This window comes from Eulemur rufifrons, chromosome 6, assembly GCF_041146395.1.
Source record: "Eulemur rufifrons isolate Redbay chromosome 6, OSU_ERuf_1, whole genome shotgun sequence".
Classification (NCBI taxonomy): domain Eukaryota; kingdom Metazoa; phylum Chordata; class Mammalia; order Primates; family Lemuridae; genus Eulemur; species Eulemur rufifrons.
Window position 1 is genome coordinate 92,388,501 of NC_090988.1, and position 22,461 is coordinate 92,410,961.

Consider the following 22,461-nt stretch of genomic DNA (forward strand, 5'->3'; position numbering starts at 1 on the left):
TATAATCCCTAATGGAAGAGACAAGTATGTAAAGTCAGAGAGACAAAATCCTGTTTTTACAACTTAAATGCTGCATACAGATTGTGCCCTTCAAAAAGGCACTCAACCGAGAGGGCAATTGTGGCCTGACTTCCAGCAGACATTCCATTTACCAACCCTTGTGCCTATGGGGCTACAACCACCCAAAGAGTGTGCCTTTCCTAATTCACACTAAGGCACAGTATAGGGTAGCTGAGGAGTAGGCTGATTCATATGTGCAAATTGCTTCATTTCTCCAAGCTTTGGATTTTTTCCTAAACGTAGATAATACTAACTATTCTCCCCCATGGACTCAGTAATTCCTTCCTGCACTTATTCAGTCATTCTAAAATCCATCAAGGACCTAGCCTAGAGGCTAAGTGGTTAGGCTTTGGAATCAGACATCAGCAAATGACCATGATTGTATGCTATTGTTTAGTTCATCTGCAGTGGGTTGAAATTTCCCAAAAGAAATTTACTAAGAAACAAACATAAATTGAGAAAACAATCATGGAGAATGTGCATATGTAGTCACAAAAGAAGATAACTAAAATGCAGACCTTGATTTACGCACCTCACAAAAGCACACGAGACTATTCTATGAAGATCCCACTCCCACACCTTTGAATAGTTCCTCTTCTGCTTCCTCCTCAGATTTCACCTGTTCTAAGGCAACGGCTAGAACAAGTCTGCACGTATTTCAGCAGGAGGGTGGGTTCTGAGTAGGCGGATCTGTGGGGAGCATGCATCTTTGCCCTTGCTCTGCGAGACAGCAGCTTTGAAGTGGAGAATGATCACATTAAATCACCAGATTTCTCTTCACCCACAAGGATGGGCAGAGCGTTATTTTTCCACTCCAACTCATTCTATTGTTTGAGAACTTTCATTATTTAAAAACTTGCTTATACTGAGAATTTTTCCTATGATACTTTCAGCCAAGCTCTAGCCCAGAGACACTCTCCCCACCACCACCCCAGTTCTCCATTCTCTCTTCCAAACCTAGGCATCCTCCTGGCTTCCCTACCCTGTAGTGGATATCACCATCTAGTCCCCCACACCAGATGTTGATAAGTCAGCTTAGATTCCTCTATCCTGCTTATTTATCCAGTCACTCATCAAATATTATAAAGGCTGTCACCTGAACCTCCTTCCCACCCATTCCCTCGTCTCCATTCCTGTTGCTACCACCCTGCTTGGGCCTTCAGCATGTTCCCTGGACTCCACCCTGGTCTTCCTTCATCTTGAACAGCTCTTCTCAATTTCATCCTTCACTTATCTGACAGGCTGAGCTTGCAGAAATGCAGAGTCTCTCCAGAGCCCCATTTTCCTCTGTTATCACTTGAGCTCCCATCTTTCTCCTCTCCTCCATCTATTTCTTAACTAGATCAATCAGATGACAAGCAAATTATTTATACAATTTTGACAACCCAAGAAAGACGCAATTATTACTGATTATTACTTTCCTCTAACCAACAGCTTAGGTATGCTGGTTGGTTTTGTTGTGATGATGAGGGTGGGGGATGCTGTGCAGGGGAAGTATCCTCGGGTGGAGGAAGGAGAGGCAGCCAGGCAGCGAGGGTCAAATGCAAACTCCTTAGCTCAGCATTCAGGATCCTTCTCTCGCTCCTCATTCTCTTTTCTTTCCTCCTATGTCTCCTCTCTCTTCATTGTCTCTCTGCCTTGTCCTCTTCTCATCGCCTGAAACTTCCTGCTATGATTGTCGCTGACATTAATTACTTCTGGCCAATATTTTTTTTTTTTTTTTTTTTGAGACAGGGTCTCAGTCTGTTGCCTGGGCTAGAGTGCCATGGCATCAGCCTAGCTCACAGCAACCTCAAACTCCTGGGCTCAAGCAATCCTCCTGCTTCAGCCTCCCCAGTAGCTGGTACTACAGGTACTCACCACCATGCCTAGCTAGGTTTTTTGTTTGTTTGTTTCTATTTTTAGTTGCCTGGCTAATTTTTTCTATGTTTTGTAGAGATGGTGTCTCGCTCAGGCTGGCCTCGAACTCCTGACCTCAAGTGATCTTCCTGCCTCAGCCCCCCCAGATTGCTGGGATTACTGGCATAGGCCACCATGCCTGGCCACTGCTGGCCAGTATTGTGCTAAGTAGAGCAATTGTCTATGCTGGGTGGGTGCTTACTCACGACGTGGGTCATATCTGGGCTCCACTCCTGCACACCTCTCTTCCCCCTGCCCAGCCTTGCTTCTATTGGCTCTACTCATCCCCAACCAGTTGGGATGCTTTCTTCTGGAGCTGCACACATCTCTACCTTCTTCCATGTAAAAGTCCTCGAAATAGTTGAGACGGACTCTGCCGTATTTCCTGTAGGCCTTTGTCATCCCTCCCTTGTCATGTTGGCCTTGCACTCATAGGAAAGGACTGGATTTTCTCAATGTCACTGCTGTAGTGTGTGGCCCAGAGATGAACCATGGGCTGCTCTGCCCACAGGACAATAAACCTGCTTTCTTTGTTCTGAACATGCTGCTTCTGTGAATCTATCACAAGATTGCATTTACTTTTCTATTTTGGTGGAACTGAGAACATACTGTTGTTTCATACAAAACTTGTGGCCAATTATTTGTTCATATGTATTTTATATCATCAAAATGCTTTGTAATCCTTATTTTAAATTGAAGGTTAGTCATATTACAATCATATTAAAATCTATGCAATCAATTCTTCTTTTTGGATGTACAGGTTGTTTCTGGCGTTTTGGGGAGTGAGCTCTTACAAGCAAAAAAAAAATCTAGGCTTAAACTCTAGTTATTAGGGTACTGACATTAGTTTTAAATTATACAGTTCCAGTACAACCAGATAACTCATATGTGCAATAACAGGAGTTTATGTGCCAATATTTTTATAGATTTATTTTTCTTAGTAAAGTTCCTGGGAGGAAATTAAAATCCTTCTCAGAAGAGTGAAATAATAATAAAATACAGGAACTGCCATTTTTGAGTATTTAATCTGTGCCAAGCAGCATAGTGAGCACTTCATTTTATCTCTGCTGACTTTCACAGCAATGCTAAGATGAAAGTATTATTATCCCCATTTTCTAAATAAGGGAGCTAGACTTCAAGAGCTTAAGCAACCTCCTCAAGACGTTCCTGGTAAATGTGGAGCCCAGATGCAAAGCAGACCAGTTTCATTCCCATTAGGCTGAGCCCCTAACATGGGTTTTAAAAGAACTGACTTCATGAATGAATGAAGGACTCCATGTGACGGATTACTTAGGTATCATTGTCCACCTTTAAGGGGAGGACGGAGGCTGGAAAAGAGCTACTATGTAAATAAGAAAAAGGTGCCTCCCCTTTGAGCAGGTGCAGACTTGGGTCCAGGGCTGGGACACAGAGACCAGACTTTGGGACACACTTGCCACGCAGGGGCCCAACCTGCAAATGCCTCGTAAGTTACAGAGTGAGCATTTGGCCTCAGGTCCTCTGACTTTATGTTCTGGCCTCCTTCACTAGAGAGCATGATGCTTCTCCATCATGTACCCTTCTTTTCCCAATCAGATGACCCAAAATATACCCAGGATTTCTAAGCTGGTGGAGAACAAACAGAGACTAGCATTTCTGAGGACATGGATGCTGGTGATATGAATACTAATAGCTGCAATTGAATGAATTTTTACCAAGAGTCTGGCATTATGCCAAACCCCCTATACACATTAGTTCCATTTACCGTAAACCACAGATGGCTCATGTCATGGTCATTCTGCAGAAGCAGAAGCTCAGAGCATTTCAATAACTTTCCCAGATTCACATCACCGATTCCAAGGCTCAGGCTCCCGCACTCTGAGTAGCCCTGGAGTATGGTGGATGCTGCTGGCACCTCCCATTATTCTTAAGCTATCTTCCCTTAGAGCGTCTTTTCTCTGAACATTTTTGTAGTTATTTTACTAAAGTCTAATGTACACGGCTGACCAAGCTTAGGATATTTTTCCTTGATATATATGAATCCTAAGATGGCATGAATATTTGTTCCTAAGATCTTGGTGGTTTCTATTATATACATTAATTCCTCTTTCTTGGCTATAGTTGGATAGGACATCAGGGTCTTTTCCGGACCTCTGTGATACAAACCACATGCAAATTTCAGACTTATCATCTAGGCTGCCTTGAACCGAGTGAGGTGATCAGTTATTTCCAAGGTGGTTGGAGACCCACATCCTCACCAGCATGGCCTCTGAAGTGATTCTGTGACTCACACTGGAAAAGCTTCCTCCATATTTTCTCTGAGTTGGGGAAATGAAGGGATGGATAGCTAGGAGTCTGTTCTATTTTTCATTTTCTTTTTTTTTAATTTTCTGCTGTTACTTTCACACAAATGCTCCTCACCTTGCTTCCCGTAGTCTCTCCTCTGTAGCTTTCTACATATGTGTGGAAATCCCTTACTACAAGTTCATGCACATTTCCTAAGAAAAGGTTGAAATTCATTTTTAAAAATATCAAATCTGAGAGAAGTGGCAGGGATGCAGCTGGCTATGTCCAGAAAGGAAGAAAACAAACTTCCTTATGGAACATATTAAATAGGAATCCTAAATGCACTTAGGATTGGGGGGGATCTGTTATCAAATATTCAGTGCAAATGCTATTTTCTTAAGGATCCAGGTATATAGAGCTTTACGGTCAATCCAACCTGATATCAAAATGTGGCACTATCACTTGCTGGCTGGCTGCCACATTATTTACCTCCTTGAACATTAGTTTTCTCATTTGTAATATAAGAATAATAGTCACCCTCCTCCTGGGTAGGTCTAAGCAAGGTGATGCATTTGAATGTGTCCAAAAAAGTGGGTTGTATCACCTGTATCCCACCGAGTGAGCCGCAGGATGCAAAAGAGCTCTTTAAGCTCTCTAAGACTAGGTAATTGTAAGCTTTAATCATTATTCATGACATTCTGAAGAAGAATGGATGGATTATTTTCTTTCTTTTAGACACTCCAATTGTAAGAGTCTTAGAAATGTCTACTTGGGTATAGATTTTTCCCCCCATATTATATTTACTTCTTTGCATCTTTCTTCTTATGACAGTGACTCCACTTCCAAACAAACCCAAACAAAACACTAAGAATAAAACAAAACCCAGAATACACAAATGGAGTATTTACTGTCAATGCCTGAGCTCATCCCAAACTGGGTGCAGCTAACAGCCAGACCTTGAGGCTTCATTTGCTACCAGGTTCTTGTTATTCATATATAAGGATCCTGAAAAATTGATTTGGGAGGAGGGAAGTGATCATGGAGCCTGAACACATAATCACATGTTTTAGGGGAAGACAGCCAAGATCTCAGCCACTCAGCAGCTAGGCATGGTGGAGAGAAAGAGAGAGAGAGTATCTTACCGTGGCATCTTCCCCAGCATAGTGGGTGAGGACTGGGCGCCCACCTGGATGTCTGTAGGCCCAGCCAGTGACATCATAAACCTTGCGGTTGATGACCAGCCACTGGTCGGCCAGCTGGTTGTGTCTCTGGATCTCCTGCCAGATGTAGGTGTTGAGGCTTTTCCTGGGAACTTCCTGCTTCCCATTTGCCTCCTGCTTCCCAGAGACCTCAGCCCCTGCACTTGCCACTGCTTTCCCGCATGCCTGATGCTCCTCACCCAGGTGTGGCTGACTGCTTCCCACAAGGCTCCCGGTGACCCCACACTTTTCTTTGAGCTTCATTGTCGTTGAATCCCTAGGATTTCTGGGTTGACCCCTGAAATGCCTAACGCTTGCCTCTGCTTGGACCACAAGATTGTGGCTTTTCTCCCTTTTCTCTCCACTGCAGTATGATCCCTGCACTGAACACTTTTCAGCCAAGTTGTCTCTTCACAGACCTGATAGTGAGCAGCTTTTCAGGTTCAAACCTCCCTGTCTGTCCTGAATCTTCCCTGCCCTGATGGAGGCTAGACCACCTTCCTCTCTTCACTCCTCTCCCTGCTGTCTGGCCTCCTCTTCAGCATCCTCCTTCACGAACAAATGTTCCCTGTTAAAAAGCATGAGCCAGTCACACTCTGGCCTAATTGACCAGCCCCAAGGGAGGAGGGACCAAACTCTGGCCACTGTGATTCTCCTGCACTGGGTGGAGGTGGGCTTGCTTCACTGGCTCCCTGACCTGCCTCTGAATGGAGATGTTTGGATGTGTTAGTACAACACATGAGCAAAAGCTTTCAACATCTCTGTGATGACACGAGTGCTTGGTGAACTTGGGAAATGTGTTTTGGACAGCTGTTATTTCTCCCACAGGCTTTAAGTACTTTTAAACTTTTCTTAAAAGAAAGACTTAAGCTTTATTTTACCAAAAAAGCAGATCAATATAATCAGTTTTCTCTCTTTTCATTTCCCTTTGAAAGCTGGTAATCAGAAGATTGGTGACTAGCCCTAATCACAAAGCAAGGGAGTAGAAAATGGGAGCATTTAGCACCTTTCTTAGGGGGTTGTTACGAGGAGTAAGAAAATGCATTTAGTTTAATGCCTGGGACAGTGGAAGAACCAATCAATGGTGACTGCTAAAATGTAGTTCTATGCCGCAGAATGATCAACAGTAACATGGGTGGCCACCACAGCATAGAGATGAGGCATCTTCTATCATTTCTTTTCCCTGGTACCCTGAGGTTCTTGAACCATAATAGGGCAAGGGTTAGCAGCAAAAATGCCTGATTTGTCACCTTTTTGCTAATATTTTGGATCTGGAGCTAGATTTAATATGATTTGGAAAAATACATAATATGTTCACTTAGGCTGGTGGTAGATGATGAACTTTTCAGGGAATTTAGAACACAAAGGTGTGGGGATAGTAGAGGGATCTGGGGAAGAAGTGGGATGAGAAAAAATAAAGGTGTTTTAGAGTTAATGCCACAGAGTTCAGAAAATCGAAGAAAGTAACTTGAACTATTTCCAAAACTGATTTTTAGTTTTACTGTACTTTTTTGCTTACTGCTTTAAGACTGGACCACAAGATCACATTGTTTTCTTCTTTTTAAAAAAAAATAAAAAACAGCTGTATTGAGGTATAATTTATATTGAGATAGAACTGTACAATTTGACATACACTAAACTGAACATATTTAAAGTGTACAGTTTGGCACGTCTATATGCCTGTGAAACCATAACAACAATGAAGATAGTGAACATGCCATTGCCCTGAAGTCCTCTCTTGTCCTCTTCTAGAAACAATCTCACTCCAGTTCCTCAGCTCTGTCCTCATCCCCAGGCCACCACAGCTCTGCTTTCTATCATTTTCTAGAATTTTATATAAATGGAATCATCCACTATGTATTTTTTTTCCTTGGTTTGGTTTCTCTCATGCAACATACTTGTTTTGAGATTCCTCCATATTGCAGCATGTACAGTAAGAAACATCCTGGCCTTTTAGCTGTCACAATTAGACCTATATTATAAAGTTTTATCTAAAAAACGTGTGGAGGATATGTCAGTATAGAAAATCAAAGGCCAGTTGATTAGCTAGTGAATTTCTCTGGGAAGAGATCACAGGAGGAAACGAAGGGTGGGAAGTGTGCCAGGTTTACACTTGCATTAGATATGGCCCTTCCCCTAAATTATTTTTCTGGAAGGATGATTTTCAACAGGTCTCACTCTTATTAAAAATCTTTAATGGATCATTTCTTGCTTATAGCATAATTTCTAAACTCATTAGCCTGATAATTACAACGTTGTCCCCACCAACTTCACTTCCTGCTTCCCAACAAAACTCTCTACTTCATTAAAAACTTCTTAGCAAACACCTTGCATTTGTAATCCAGCTCAAATTGCCTCTTCTCGGAGAAGATTTTCTCAGTTATCCAGGCTGAAGTGACCTCTTTCTCTCCTGATTCAATAACTTGTGCTGTCCCCTTGGACATGTTATATGTATCAATAATAACTCGGTGAGTAAGAAGACAAAACACAAATCAAATTGACTCAAGATAAAATGGAATTTACAGTCTCACAAAATGAAGGTAAAAAAGAATTGATTGGCTCACAAAACAGAAAAGTCCAGGGCTACACGTTTCCAAGGATGCCTGACTGTAATAGGCAAAAATCATTTTTTTGGAATATTGTTCTTATCTCTCCTTTTCAACGTTCAACTTGGTTCTTCTCCATGTTGGCTTCATTCTCAGAAATATAACTTCCTTGGTAAAAGCTAGACGTTTGAGATTTCAGTTCATACAAAGTGCTATTCTTTTTGTTATAATGAAAAAAAAGGACACAAGATTCACTTTCATTCTGTAGCCCAAGGAGGAGAGATTCTGGGTTAGCTGGCCTGGATCATGGACCCTGCTTATCATCTGAGCCCAGAAAGTTGCAAGGCCACCTGATGAGGTTGCCTCCCTTGAGACACATCCATGTTCTACACTAAGGATGTATCACATCCGTCTAGGGAATGGACATGCTTGAAGCTCTGATTGGGGCAGGGCAGGGGGCAAGGGCAATATACATAATCTAAACTTTTGTACCCCCATAATATGCAGAAATAAAAAAATACACATTTATATACCATATATAATATACACTTATTCATAAATGATTGAGCAATTGCACTCCTGGGTATTTGTCCTAGAGAGATGAAAACTTATGTTCACACAAAAAGCTATAAAAAAAAGTTCATGTCATCTTTATTTATAAGAGCAAAGAACTGGAAACAACACACATGTACTTCAATAAGTAAAGGGTAAAAAAAACTTTGGCACATCCATATAATGGAATATCATTCATCAGTAAGAAGGAATAAACTATTGATACACACAACAACTTGGATGACTCTTTAAGTGTATTATGCTGAGTGAAAATTAAGAATAAAACCACAAGGGCTATGTACTGTATGATTCTATTTATATAAAATTGTTGAAATGATAAAATTATAGTGGTAGAGAACAGATCAGTGGTTATTAGAGATTATGGTTGGGGAAAGGATGTGACTATTGAGGGGTAACATGAGAGAGTTTCTTTGTGGATTTGGAACAATCTGTACCTTGATTATGTGATGATTACTTGAGTCTACCTGTGTGATAATATGTCACAGAACTGTACACCAAAAACACACAGAGAAACAGAGTGCAAGTAAATATGCTCTTTATAGGAAGAAACTGAAAATGAAGGCCTGTGATCCCAGAGTTTTTGAGAGAGAGAGGGTAGTGGCTTGGAAAGAGTAGAGGGGTCACAGATGCAAGATCATGCTGGTATCTTGGTACTTTGGTACCTTCATGGGGTCTGGATTTTATTGGAAGTATCGATAAAACTGGTCATCACTGAGAGGTTGTAAGTAGCTGAGGGACATGATCTGATCTGAGGTTTTGAAAGATCATTCATTGTGGAAATGGTGTAGAAAGCAATGTGCACAGTCTAGGGGATGGACAGGCTTGAAGCTCTGATTTGGAGGGGTGTGGCAAGGGCAATATACGTAACCTAAACTTTTGTACCCCCAGAATATGCTGAAATTTTTAAAAAAGAGAGATTGGAGAAGAATATAAGTGACCGGCTAGGAAGCTCTTGCAGGGCTTCAGGCAAGAGGGGAAGGCAGATTGGATAAGGCAAGTGTCAGAGGAAATGGAGAGATTGTACAACAGAATTCATTCTTCAAGAGGCTTCCCTGATATATGGCTTTTCTAATCAGAAAAAAAAATAAATATGAATTTTAAAAAGGCAGCTCCTTGGTCCATGTAATCATTTCACTATATTCCTATAATACCTAATGCTCAGTCCTATCAGTTAGGTTAAATCATATAATTGCCACAGTTTTGCACGTCAAGTCACTCAAATATCATTAGTTCCATAGGGTTCAGTGTAACAAATAAATTTACATCAGTTGAACATATACCATGGAGTGTCTATTATGTGCTAGCTTGTGCTGGTTGCTACTTCATTGTGTATGTCTCTACTTGTCTGGCTTTGCTCCTGCAGAGGGACACCCTCTCTCCACACACACACATACACACACACATGCTTATGGGCAGAGACCATGACTTTCCCGTCTGCATTCCCAACCACCTATATGGCAACTGGATGACGTTAGCAAAAAGAGCATTATTTGTGTAGAAGCAGCAGCCTGAAAAAGGTTGGGTCCTTTGTTAAGCCAGGAGAAAATGCAACTAGCATCAGCAAAGAATGTGGCTTTGGGATGGATATGCTGGTTCAAACTGTTACTGTTTTCCTTGCTGGTAATTGGTGAAAAGATACAAGAAGAGGAAGAAATGGAAAGAATTCCATAATTCCTACCAAAACCAAGAAGGGCATTGATCTCATTACTTGAGCCAATGTCCCAAGAACATGTAGGAAATTGTTCTGAAGTTGAAATTTACCTCCTTATGGAATGTGGATGTTGTGCTTTTCACAATTGGCTCATACTCTGGAACATTTTTCTGGAAGAAAATGGTTGTACCCGTGGTGAGGGCTGGGCTGAGTGACTGGTCTACTCAGTGAGAGTCTTTACCAAACATAGTGAAGTCAGCATCTCATGATCAGAGGCTGCAGCTGTGCAAAAGCAGCAGGTGTCCTTACCTGGGCCCGCTGCTGTGTGGGATGGGGTATCACGAGCAGTGAAGTCACACTGCAATGGAATTTTCTTTGCTAATCCTGTGAAATCTACCATGATCTTGTCAGCAATCTAATGCATGTGATATCTGAACTTACTACTTTTTATCCTGGGTCAAGTTCATATCACAATCTCTGTGGTGTGATGATAAACAAAATGGGCTCTCCTCTCACAAGTGGAATTTTATAAGCACACCTGGAGGTAGGAAATTTGTTTGAAATCCTGATGATAATGATAGTGATCATGGTAGCAATAAAATATTTATTAAACACCCAAGATATGCCAGCAGTATTCTGAACACTTCACATGCGTTAGAAAAGTTAATTCTAACAATAATCCTATGAGGTAAGTGTAGAAAATTTTAGTCCCTGCCAGAGTTTACATAGGTCTTAAACAGTGCAGCTGGGAAGTCACTTAAATAGTGACTTTTTTTTTCCTAATTGTCCATCGGTAGTCACTACTTCACCTCTTGGCCACAAAAATTCCTTCTGCTACACATACCTCAACTTTGTTTTCATAATATACTTTGCTTGAGAGCTTCCTCACTCTACCCAATTACAAAATTCCCTGTATCCCTTAGGACCCATTTAGGAAAATCTGTGAATGTTCCTAAATTTCCCTCTTGTTTCCTTAGTACTTGGTACTTGCCTCTTTCACATTAAATTATCAATGTGTGTGTGTATATTGCCACTTCGACTACACTGTGAGCTCCAAGAGGAGCAATGTGATGCTTCCTTTTTCTTATTCCTATCCCCAGGATCTGGGTCAGGTCAATGCCCAGTAAAGGTTTTATGAGTGAATAATGGAAAGAATGAAAAAAAAAAAACCTTCAATTATCTCAATAGAGCCAAAATTCAGATAGTAAGCAGAATAAAACTCTGAGCAGCCCAAACGAATGGCACGGCAATAGTATTGTGAAGTGCATGCATGTCCTCAGAGAAGTGCCCTCGAAATGTATTGTGTTGTCTGTTCGCCATCTCTTTCTAACAGAATTGCCCCAACCCCTCTCCAAGGACTTAGGTCCATGGGAGCATCAGGGCCCTGCAGTGCGACTCCTTTCCTCTAGGCCACAGTGGCTGGTCCAGGAAAGGTATCCAACCCATGCTGAGCCTGTGAGTTTCTTTTGGAAGTGGTTGCTATCGTGAGTGGAGGAGATGTAAATCCCAGAGCTGGTGGTGGTGGTTACTTTCCACCATTTGGCCCACAAAGCCAAGAAGGTTTGTCTGTAGCAAATGTGACAAACGAGGTGCCAGGAAGAAAAAAGAGTCAAGTTTATAAATTGAGAAAAAACTGGATAGAACTCTCACTGTAATCCAGCGACTGAGATACACAGGCTCCATGAGAAAATGGCCATTGATATTATGTTCACTATTGAACCCCCAAGTGTAGCACGGTAGGAATTTAATAATCATTTGTTTGATGAATGAATAAGGAGCATGTCAAGCAGAGGAAACAGCTGGATGAAGAAAAGGGGTTGCTGATCCCAATTGCCTTGATCTTGGGAGGTTTTGTATTTTGTATAGGATTATAATTGCCATAGCAGATTGTGTCATTTTACCTGAGAAACCTTTGCTGAAAAACATGGCAGGAGTTCATTTGTGTGGACTGGATGATTGTCTGAGTGACCTGGAAACCTTTTATAAATGTTAGGTTCTGCTGGTGGAAATTCAGGCGGTGGGAGGGGGATGTTCAGAGTCCGCATTTTTCAAAAACCTCCCCAGGCAACTCTGCTGAACAGACAGTTCCACAAACCCCACACCCTGCGGCTCAATCACCTCCCACTTCTAATTATTGCATTCAGTGGGCATTTAGGTAACATCAATTTGTCAGTTATTCATTTTTCAATGAAAACTTACTATCAAATATATGTAAAACACAGCACAAATTGATTGTTTGCTCTTCTTTTAAAATTTCCTAACAGGAAAGCAGTTACTACCTCTTTTCAATTAAAAAAAAAAAAAAAAAAGCAATATTTTCTTCAGAGTCAGAAGTTTCATGGAACCATTCCTCACAATGTAGGTAAAAATCCTATGTGTGTGAAATCACAAATTCCTTGGTATGAGAGGGTCAAAGGACGTGGTTTTCTTTAAAAAAAAAAAAAAAAAAGCTATTTTTATTACCCTAAGCTGGGGTTCTTTATCCTGACCTGTTCTACCTGCTTCTCAGATTCTCAGAGAGGCAAGAAACGTACACAGTCCAAGATAAACCAGAAATGGAAACTTTGAGCCTTAAGGTCAATTGCACCGTTTTGAATTATGAGGTAGTTCCAAGTTTGGATCTGTAGTTGGAGAACCCAAAGTCATGGTCCTGGTGCCTGTTCAGAGCAGCAGTGGCTGGACAGTGATGCAGCAATCACTGAGTCAAGCACCTGGGTGCCAGTCCCTGCACTGAGTAGCTGGATGCATCACACAATTACTTCCCCTTTCATGGTCTCCATATCCTCATCTCCCATGGAGGCGTCGCATCAGACAAAGTTGTTCTCAAACAGAGGACTCAGGGACCTTAGAGAATATTGAATTAGAAGTCTAAAGCTGTCATTTTGGCTGATCATTTGAGGTCAAGATTTTCAAAACCAGAAAAGCAAAATTTGACTATCAAAATTGCATGGCAAAACTTGATAATAGGGATGATCATACTAATATACGTATTATCTTTACAATTTGAATAAAAACAAATTTTTTTCTTGTAGTCATTGAGGATGATAAGTTAAGAAACAATACGTTAGAGGATATCTGTATTGTCTTCTGGCCATATCTGATTTTCCCGCTATTAGATCACTTTTAGGTAATTAGTCTTCTCCTGACCATAGACAATTCAAAAGTATAGAGACTAAATCTACAGATAACATGGGGTTTAATAACATTCATCTCCTGAGAACACACTGTGTGCCAGACAATTCTTGAACGATACACAAGGAAGGACGAGTGTGTGCTCCCTGCCCACCTGTGATTTGCTGTCTGCTGCTCTCTTGCATTTTCTGTGCCCATGTCATTTGCCAGAAATTAGACTATGCATGAGGTCACAGGGAGGCCACCATACTTTTGCTTGGGTGGCTCCTTTTACCTGGAGTGTCCCATACCATCCTGCCTTCCTAGGGAACCTCTAGCACAATCTTCAAAATTCAGCTCAAGCATAACTTTTGTCTTATCATGAACACTCAAAATAAGAACTGGAACTCCTTTGTGTCCATACTGTACCTGGGCATGGTGTGATTACAGCTCTTGTTATACTTTGTTTTCATCGTTGTTGTTGTGTCTTTTCTCCACTAAACTGTGAATTGTTTGAGGGCAGGGACCACATCTGCTTTACTTCTCCATTTCTCAAACCCACCACTAACTAGTGCTCAATACTTGATTACAGAGTGATGAATATATCAATGGCTAACTAAAGTCCAGAGATGTTCACACTCTACGCGACCATAAATTCTCTGGGAAGGAGGTTGCTGGGTGGATGGGTGCAAGTCTCAGCTAAAATAACTCCCCAACTCCCTTCCCATCTTAGCAATGCCAGGCCCTATGCCTCCTCTCAGCACCATCCCTGATTATTCCCTCCTTCTCTAATTAGAAGCATCATCAGGTATTTCATTCTAGGTGCATACTTTCCTTTAAGGTTTTGTTGTTGTTGTTTGGATGTGCTATTTACAGCCTCACGTCATTTGCATCTTCTTTTGATCTGATGATAATTGCAGAGCCTGCAAAACAAATTCTCAGGCAGGGAGAAATGTGCTTCCTGAAGGCCTAATGAATCCTTCAGGTGAAAAGATAAAAACCCAAAGCTTCATTTTTTTTTAGGAGATATTTACCTCAAGTGGCAGTTTCATGCCTCTGCAGGCTAATACTCAGTAAAACACATTCAACTTTGCGGTTGATTTTCTAATCCTGTTAGTTGTTTTGCCTTTTACTGCATAAGTATCATGTTCCAAAATGTTAATTGCAGTTTCTCAAGCAGTGTTAAGAGCTGACTTGTGGCCTCATTGTACAGATGAAATTCAGAATGGACAGGAACCTGTTCAAAGTTACACAGCTGGAAATTGACTGGAATTCTAATATATTTGCAGACCTTCCTAGCTGAAGCTCTGGCATGGTGTCACTTGGCTATGACTAGTTTTATTGGATGTCTATTTACTGTCAATCTAGATCATAATAAGCCTTCTTCTGTCCCCCTCTCTTTGGGGAAAGATTTTGGATGTTTTATAAAAGAATCTGTTTTCAATTCCTGACCTATTCTCTATGGGCTGTTCCTAAACTGAAGGAGTTGAATACTCAGGATCTGCCAGCCCTGTCCTTTTATCAAATATGGTAATGAGCACTCTGTGTGCCCTAGGAGCTGAATTAGGCCCTTTAAGAGGTAAAAAAGATCTATATTTTAGCTTTGGCCTCAGAGAGCTCACAATCTATAACGGGAATAAAATAATGTCACAATTCATGATGACAAAAGGCAGCATCTTAAAAGTGCCGTAAAAACATACAAATAATCCATAATGGGGAGTTGGATGAAGTTGGAAGAATTCCCATTTACTTGACATGATCAAGGAAGGCTTCGTAAAGGAGACACCGGTGAATGAGATGGTGAAAGACACAGAAGCTTTCCAACGGCAGGGGTCAGGGCAGAACGCGTGGGCAGAGGGGACAAGATGAACTGAGGACTACATTTGCAACAATATAGAGCATGGAGTGGGCTCGAGGCACGTTCATAATTTCTGAATCACACTTAAATTAATGCAGGAATCTGAAAGAAGACGAAAATTATAATGTAAGCACTGGGTGGTCAAAGGCTTTGTATGCCAAGTGGGGGGAATTGAATCTCAACATTCTTAGAGATTTTTTTTTTGAGACAGAGTCTCACTCTGTTGCCCAGACTAGAGTGAGTGCCGTGGCGTCAGCCTAGCTCACAGCAACCTCAAACTCCTGAGCTCAAGCGATCCTCCTGTCTCAGCCTCCCGAGTAGCTGGGACTACAGGCATGCACCACCATGCCCGGCTAATTTTTTCTATATATATTTTTAGCTGTCCATATAATTTCTTTCTATTTTTAGTAGAGGTGGGGTCTCGCTCTTGCTCAGGCTGGTCTCGAACTCCTGAGCTCAAACGATCCGCCCACCTCGGCCTCCCAGAGTGCTAGGATTACAGGCGTGAGCCACCGCGCCCGGCCTCAACATTCTTAGAGATTTTGTGATTTCTATAATATTCGGTAGGGGAGCCTCAGACTGTGTGAAGGAAAGTGTTTTTAGTAAGAATTTTATTTGAAAGGTGATGAATTGGGCAAGACTGTGGAGGGAACTCAAGTGCGGCAGGCCTGGAGGCGGAGAGAATCTGTTCTGTGCAATAGTTTCAGGCGAGAGGTCAGGAGGACCTGAAGGTGATGGGGGAGGCGGGGAGGGAGAGGGGAGGTGCTGACACCTCCTCACCTCTTCACTGAAACACAGGCATCATTCCTCATCTCTTGCTGAGATTCCAAGAAGTCGTATTTCTAGTGGAAGCCCTGGTTGGTAGAGTTATAGTTATGAGAGTTTTACTTTTTTCCTTTCCACCTTCCACTGAGGCCAATGAAGAATTTAATACCCTGAGAAAATTTTACAGATCTCAATCTCGTTGTCTCATAAGATGGGTAGAGATTATAGAGAGTAAGACATTTTGCTGAAATCCTTTATAACTGCCAAGTCTTTCTTCTCTCATTATTCACTCCATCCCACTTTCCCTCATGTTGGGTGTGCTTTGAAAGTTTTGTGCCTCAGTGTCCTTACCCACAAAATGAAAATTATAGCAGTATCTACCTCCCAGTATTGTTGTGAGGGCAAAATGTGCTCATACATGAAACATGCTTAGACCAGTGCCTGGTATGCAGTACATGCTTATTATGCTATTGTTACTGTATACCTAGAAATAGATCAAATGGTAGACATACCACTGGATTGAATTTCTGGCTGGACCACTGAAGACCATAAGTAACTATTAATACTAAGAATATCAAAGCAGGAAGGGTATAAACGCCACCCCCTGGAGTTCATGTAACAAAGACCCCGGCGAATGAAGTGGCTTCTCCAAATCTCACCACTGGGAAGGGTCCAAAGTCGCTCTAAATCTCAGGTCTTCTGATGGAAAGTGAAGGGCCTTCCAAGCACACCATCCCATGTCTATGCTTTACGGGAGGGAAGGATGCTTGGAGTAGGTGCTCAGTCTCTCTGCCTCAATCTCTTTTACACACCCAGGTTATGTGGGCTCCTACCCCTTAGGACAGGCTAAAGAAGAATGGAGGTGTCTAAAACAGTCTGTCATGAACCCTCCAGAAACCTGTGATACTTAGTGTCAACAAACTAATTTTGAATAGGTTAGATTTTAGAATCTGAGTAGGTTTCATTTGGAAGCTACTGCCTGACTTTAGGGCACAGCCAAAGAGCACAGGCAGACCTGAATTCATATCCCAGTTTTTGGAGGTTATATCCATACCTCATTATCATACATAAGAATAAATTCCAGATGATAGAATGATATTTATCAAACAAAACAAATTAAAAATTCCCCACAAACACCATAAATAAAATCAAATGACAAATGTCAAATTGAGGAAAAAATTTCAATTCATATCCTAAACAAATGGTTATTTTCCTTAACATAAAGGGCTTGCTGTCACACATTTAGACCAATGCAGAGATACCATTTTCATCTATCTGATGGGCAAACATACAAGATCTACAATAAAGACATTGGCACTCGAATGTTTATGGCAGCACAATTCACTATTACAAGGATGTGGAAACAACGCAAGTGCCCTTCAATCCATGAGTGGATTAATACAATATGGTCTATGTATACTATGGAATACTACTCAGTTACAAAAATCAGTGGTGATCTAGCACCTCTTATATTATCCTGGATAGAGCTTGAGCCCATCCTCCAAAGTGAGGTATCACAAGAATGGAAGAATAAGCACCACATGTACTCGCCACCAAATTGGTGCTAACTGATCAATATTAAGGTGCTCACATGGTAATAATATTCGCTGGGTGCTGAGGGGGTGGTGGTGGGTTAATTCACCACTAATGGATGCGGTGAGCATCGTATGGGGAAAGGACACGCCTCTAACCCTGGCTTGGGTGAGGCAAAGTCATAACTTGTACCCAAAATGTTTGTGCCCCCATAATATCCTGAAATTAAAAAAAAAAAAAAAGTTTACAAAGCACTTCTCTGATGATCTTTTGGGAAAATACTTCATTAAGTGTTAGTGGGAGTAAAAATGAACTATCCCAGGGGAAGGCAATAAAGAAACATTTATCAATTACTTTGACATAGTGATCTCACCTATACATCACCTCCCAAAGTTTCATTCTGCCCCTTTATTATTATTATTATATGTGGTAACAGCACTTACCTTGAGATCTACCCTCTTTGCAAATTTTAGGTGTACAATACAGTATTGTTAGCTATAGGCACATTGCTGTACGTTAGATCTCCAATACCTATTCATCCCGCATAACTGACACTTTGTACCATGTAGCCATCAATTCTCTATTCTCCCCTCCCTCTAGCCCCTGGCAACTCCAATATGTTCTCTGCTTCTATGCGCTTCACTATTTTAGATTCCACTTATAAGTGAGACCATGCAGTATTTGTGTTTCTGCCTCTGGCTTATTTCAGTTAGGATATGACCTTCAGGTCTATCTACATGATTGCAAATGGCAGGATCTCTTTCTTCCTCAAGGCTCAATGATATTTCATTTTACGTATATGTCACATTTTCTTTACCTACTCATCCATCAATGGCCATTTTGCATTTATAATTTGGTAGATATTACACAACTGCCCTCCTTAGGGGCTGAATTAGTCTGCCCACTTACCAGCAATGTAAGAAAGTACATGCCTCTATAAGGCAAATTTGTTAAAATGTGAACTTTTACAAATAAAATAGGTGAGAAACACTTTTTCTGTATAGTCTCAATTTCAATTTTATGAGAGGGAGGAGTATATTTTCATATGGTTATGGTGGCAGTGATATTTATTTTTCTGAGAAGATGCTATGCTGCATTTTTCCTTTTGAGGAAAATTGGTTCCTTTTGAGAGAGAAGAGGGCTTGGACTCAGGCCCCTCACCCTTATCAGCTATTTACAGAGGGGCTGAGATCCAGTTTTCCAGAGACAGAATCCAACACATGCCCATATAAGGAAAGCCCAAGGCCATATATCTCTTAAACTGTATCATCCAGGAATGCAGAGACCAGATAGTTAACCCAAAGATTAGGAGAAACTCCCACTGCAGGAACCAGACAAGACTGGTTTGCATCAAGATGGACCCCAGCACTGACCTTGTACTGACCTATCCCCTCATGATAACAGGGAAAACCATGCCCAGGGTGGAGATTTAACATGCTGTGAGGCATGAGACCCATGAAGAAGCATGTACTAAAACTGCTCAAGCTTGAAACAATCTCTACCTCTGCATGCTTACATGTCACCCTTTTCTCAACTAGCCTCCTTAAAACTCTCCCCAAACTCCACTGAGGGAGTTTGTCCTTTGTCCTTTGTGCTGCTGCCCTTGTGCTCCGATAAAAGCATGAGCCCGAATAAAGCCTTGCCTGTGACTCTCGTTCAGCCTCTGTCCATTTCTATTGCTCAAAGAGCCCAAAGGTCTGTGCCAATAACGTAATATTCTCATGACCCAGATGGGACCCATTTGGCATCTTTTTCCCCTCCTACACACTTTTTGGTAACTAGACTTAAAGGTGACTACAAGACAATAATAAATATCTTAACTCCTCTCTGGCTGTGAGAACGTGTTCCCTCTGGCTGGCAGCAGCTTACCTGGAGAGGTGATCAGTAGAGGTGGGAGAGGCTTGTCTCACACTGTGCAGATCACCGTCAAACAGGCTGTCCCTGAAGACAGACTGATGAGACTCGTGGAGAGATAAACCTCAAACTGTGTAGTGACTGGAAGTCTGATAATCACAAGAACATTCTCCTTCTCTGTCTCTTACTGAGTTGCCTTATATTCATGCATGCAAGTTGTCTATAAGGGAATTGACTCCCCAAGACTGACCACCCTTGCAGGCAGAGGATCCGGTTTCACCTCTCCCCTGGTCTCTGGCAGAGAAACTTCTGGCACCCTGACTCTTGACTTTGCAACTTCACTTAAAGCCTCTTAGTACTCTCTTTCCTTCCCTTTGCCACATTGTGAAATTGAGGACTCACTTTTGGGAGGTGGAAAGACATGATGTCCCTTGTGAGACCTAAAGGTTATGGGTTCAAGTCCCGCTTTTGAATTTGCCCTACCAGATATAGAGATTAAGTCTACAGATAACATGGGGTTTAATAACATTTTGCAGATCTGGACATAAAAATTCTATAGTCATTTTTCAAGTCAAGACCTAACTTGCTAACTTGTCATCCAAATCCTAGTTGCAGTCTCCATGACAATGAGTCAATCTTTCAGAGAAGTAGGAATTTTGTAGGATTCAAGTCCAACAAGAGCCATTAGAAGAGGGCCTTGGAAACCATCCCAAACAGGGACATCTCTGAACCTGTGTATCTTTATGCTGCCAGCTCTGTGTTCTAACCATGACTGAAAGTGCTGTCCATTTCTACCATTGAAAGTTTGCTACGTGAATTCCTGCAATCTGGGTAGAGAGAAATTTATACCAGTGACTCCAAAGCTTAATATGAACCCAACTGCATATTAATTAGCAGTCAAGGTCCAGAGTATCCAGCCTTAACCAGGGCAGATCGAAAGGTTTCACCTGTGGCAGAGAGCGAGGCAGTGATTCTCCTTGTGCCTGAGAACAGCACAGTTACTAAGGCTGAAGAGAGAAACCTCTGGCTCCAGCAACAGAGAAGAGAGTGGTCGGCCATGAGTTGGATGTACCGGTGATTGTCACTACTAGGTCTGGCTCCAGGAGGAAGAGTAGGTATTGAGTTTGGTTGTGCGGCCTAATTTTGGCTGTGTGACCAGATGGATGTAAAAGACCTCTACTTGGACAAAACTGTGGCTCTCCAGAGGCCAGGTTACTTGTGTGTATCTTGGTAGTTCATGATTCAGTTACAAGGCACATCCTAATAAACTGAGAAAGGGTCTGGAAGCCGGATCTGGAACCTCTCTGATGTTTGCCTGCGCTTCCTTTTTTTTTCTGCTTTATTGTATTCTTCGCCTTTATAAAGGGTGTACCTTGTGGAGTCTCATGAGTCATTTCCGCTTTCCAACCCTCTGTAATTGATGCATTACGTTAGTTTTGTTTTCACTCTGGAATATGATACAGTAAAACATCTATGTATTCTCAGCTCACATCTCCAAGTGTCTTAGGTGTAGCTAGACTAGGTCCAATGGCAGTAGACAAAGTCAGCCATTGAGCAACCCAAATATCAGATTTGCAGTTCTCCTCTTACCTTCACACTCCCTTCTCCCCATCCCCCTTGGGTTTAGCACGCCCTCCTAATTTTTCCTGCATTCTCCCATCAATGCCTTCCCAGAGCCATAGCTCTGAGAAACCTTCCTTTTTCTCCCTTGTCCCATTCCCATTAATTAAAATTAGTTTTTAGTCCTCTGCAGTAAAAAGACTATGCTTTTACAATACCACTATGACACATCCCATCTTATTAAGTCCTTCTGTCACCTGATATACACTGTGAAATCTATGAAGACAGCCAACCTGTCATATTCATTTCCGACTCTCAGCACCGTCTCTGATAAGACTAGGCACTCATTAAATGCATCATTGAAGAAGCCAATGCATTACCAAATACCTCTTTAGGGAGAAAGAGCTGTTTTACTTTGAAGAGTTGTTCAAGTGTTGACTGACTGGTAACATATCTCACAAGTGTATTTGCATTCCAAATGGAATAGGCAGATAAAACCTTAAGCTAAAGTAATGCTATTTTAATCATGGCATGCCAAATGTTGACAGACTCTACGTGTCTCAGGTTGATCAGGTGTTTGCATGTATTTTATTTATTTATTTTTATGTGTACAATACAGTATGATGAATTTTTAATATGTTACGTCTATGTAATCAGTCTCTAGTTCAATGTCTAGAACACTTTATCACTTTTTGTTTCCCACGTGCCTCTTCTCAGTCAATTCCTTCCCTTTCCCTCCCCAGAAGAAATGATTATTTTGACTTCTATCACCATGAATTAGTTTTGCTTGTACTTGAACTGCCTAAAGACAGAATCATACCATATATACACTCTCTTGCATCTGACTTTTTTCCCTTAACACAATGTCTATGAGATTTATCCATGTAGATGCATGTATGAATAGTTTCTCCATTTTTAATGCTACATAGTATTCCTCTGTATGAATATACTGCAGTTTATTTATCCATTTTCCTGTTAATGGATATTTTGGTTGTTTCCAGTATTTGACTATTATAAATAAAGCTGCTAAGAACATTCTTGTATATGTCTTTTGGTGGACATTTGCATTCATTTCTATTTGGTATATATCAAGGAGCATAATTGCTGGGTCATAGCATAGGTGTATATTTAACTAATAGATATTACCAAACAGTTTTCCCAGAGGTTTGAACCAAATTACATTCCTACAAGCAGTTTCCACCAGCGATGACAGTTTCAGTTGCTCCACATCCTGGTCAATGCTTAATATTGTGCTGACAGTCTTGTTAATTTTAGTTATTCTGGTGGGTACTGGCACACTGGTTTTAGCTTGCATTTCCCTGGCAAGGAATTAGTTTAGCACCCTTTCATATACTTATTGGTTATTCAAATATCTTTTGAAAAGTATAATTGTTCAGCCTTTTAATTCATTTTTTTAATTGGGCTGCTTGCCTTTTTGTTATTGATTTGTCAGGTATGCCTATTGCAAATACCATCCCCCAATGGGTGGACTGCTTATTCACATTCTTTATAATGTCTTTGATGAATAGAAGTTCTTAGATTTTTAATTTCAAAATATTACACAGGTATAAATGGTTTTGGTTACAT

The 22,461-nt window shown here is 41.2% G+C and overlaps 1 protein-coding gene across 1 annotated transcript in view; it reads right to left on the minus strand.

The window, feature by feature from the left end:
- The window catches only part of LOC138384504 (fatty acid desaturase 2-like protein FADS2B), a 35,962-nt gene extending 30,275 nt beyond the window's left edge, over positions 1-5,687 (minus strand). Inside the window, exon 1 of the mRNA XM_069470010.1 lies at positions 5,367-5,687. Coding sequence (XP_069326111.1) covers positions 5,367-5,687 — 321 coding nt within the window. The remainder of the gene's footprint in view (positions 1-5,366) is intronic.
- Between the last annotated feature and the right edge of the window lie 16,774 nt (positions 5,688-22,461).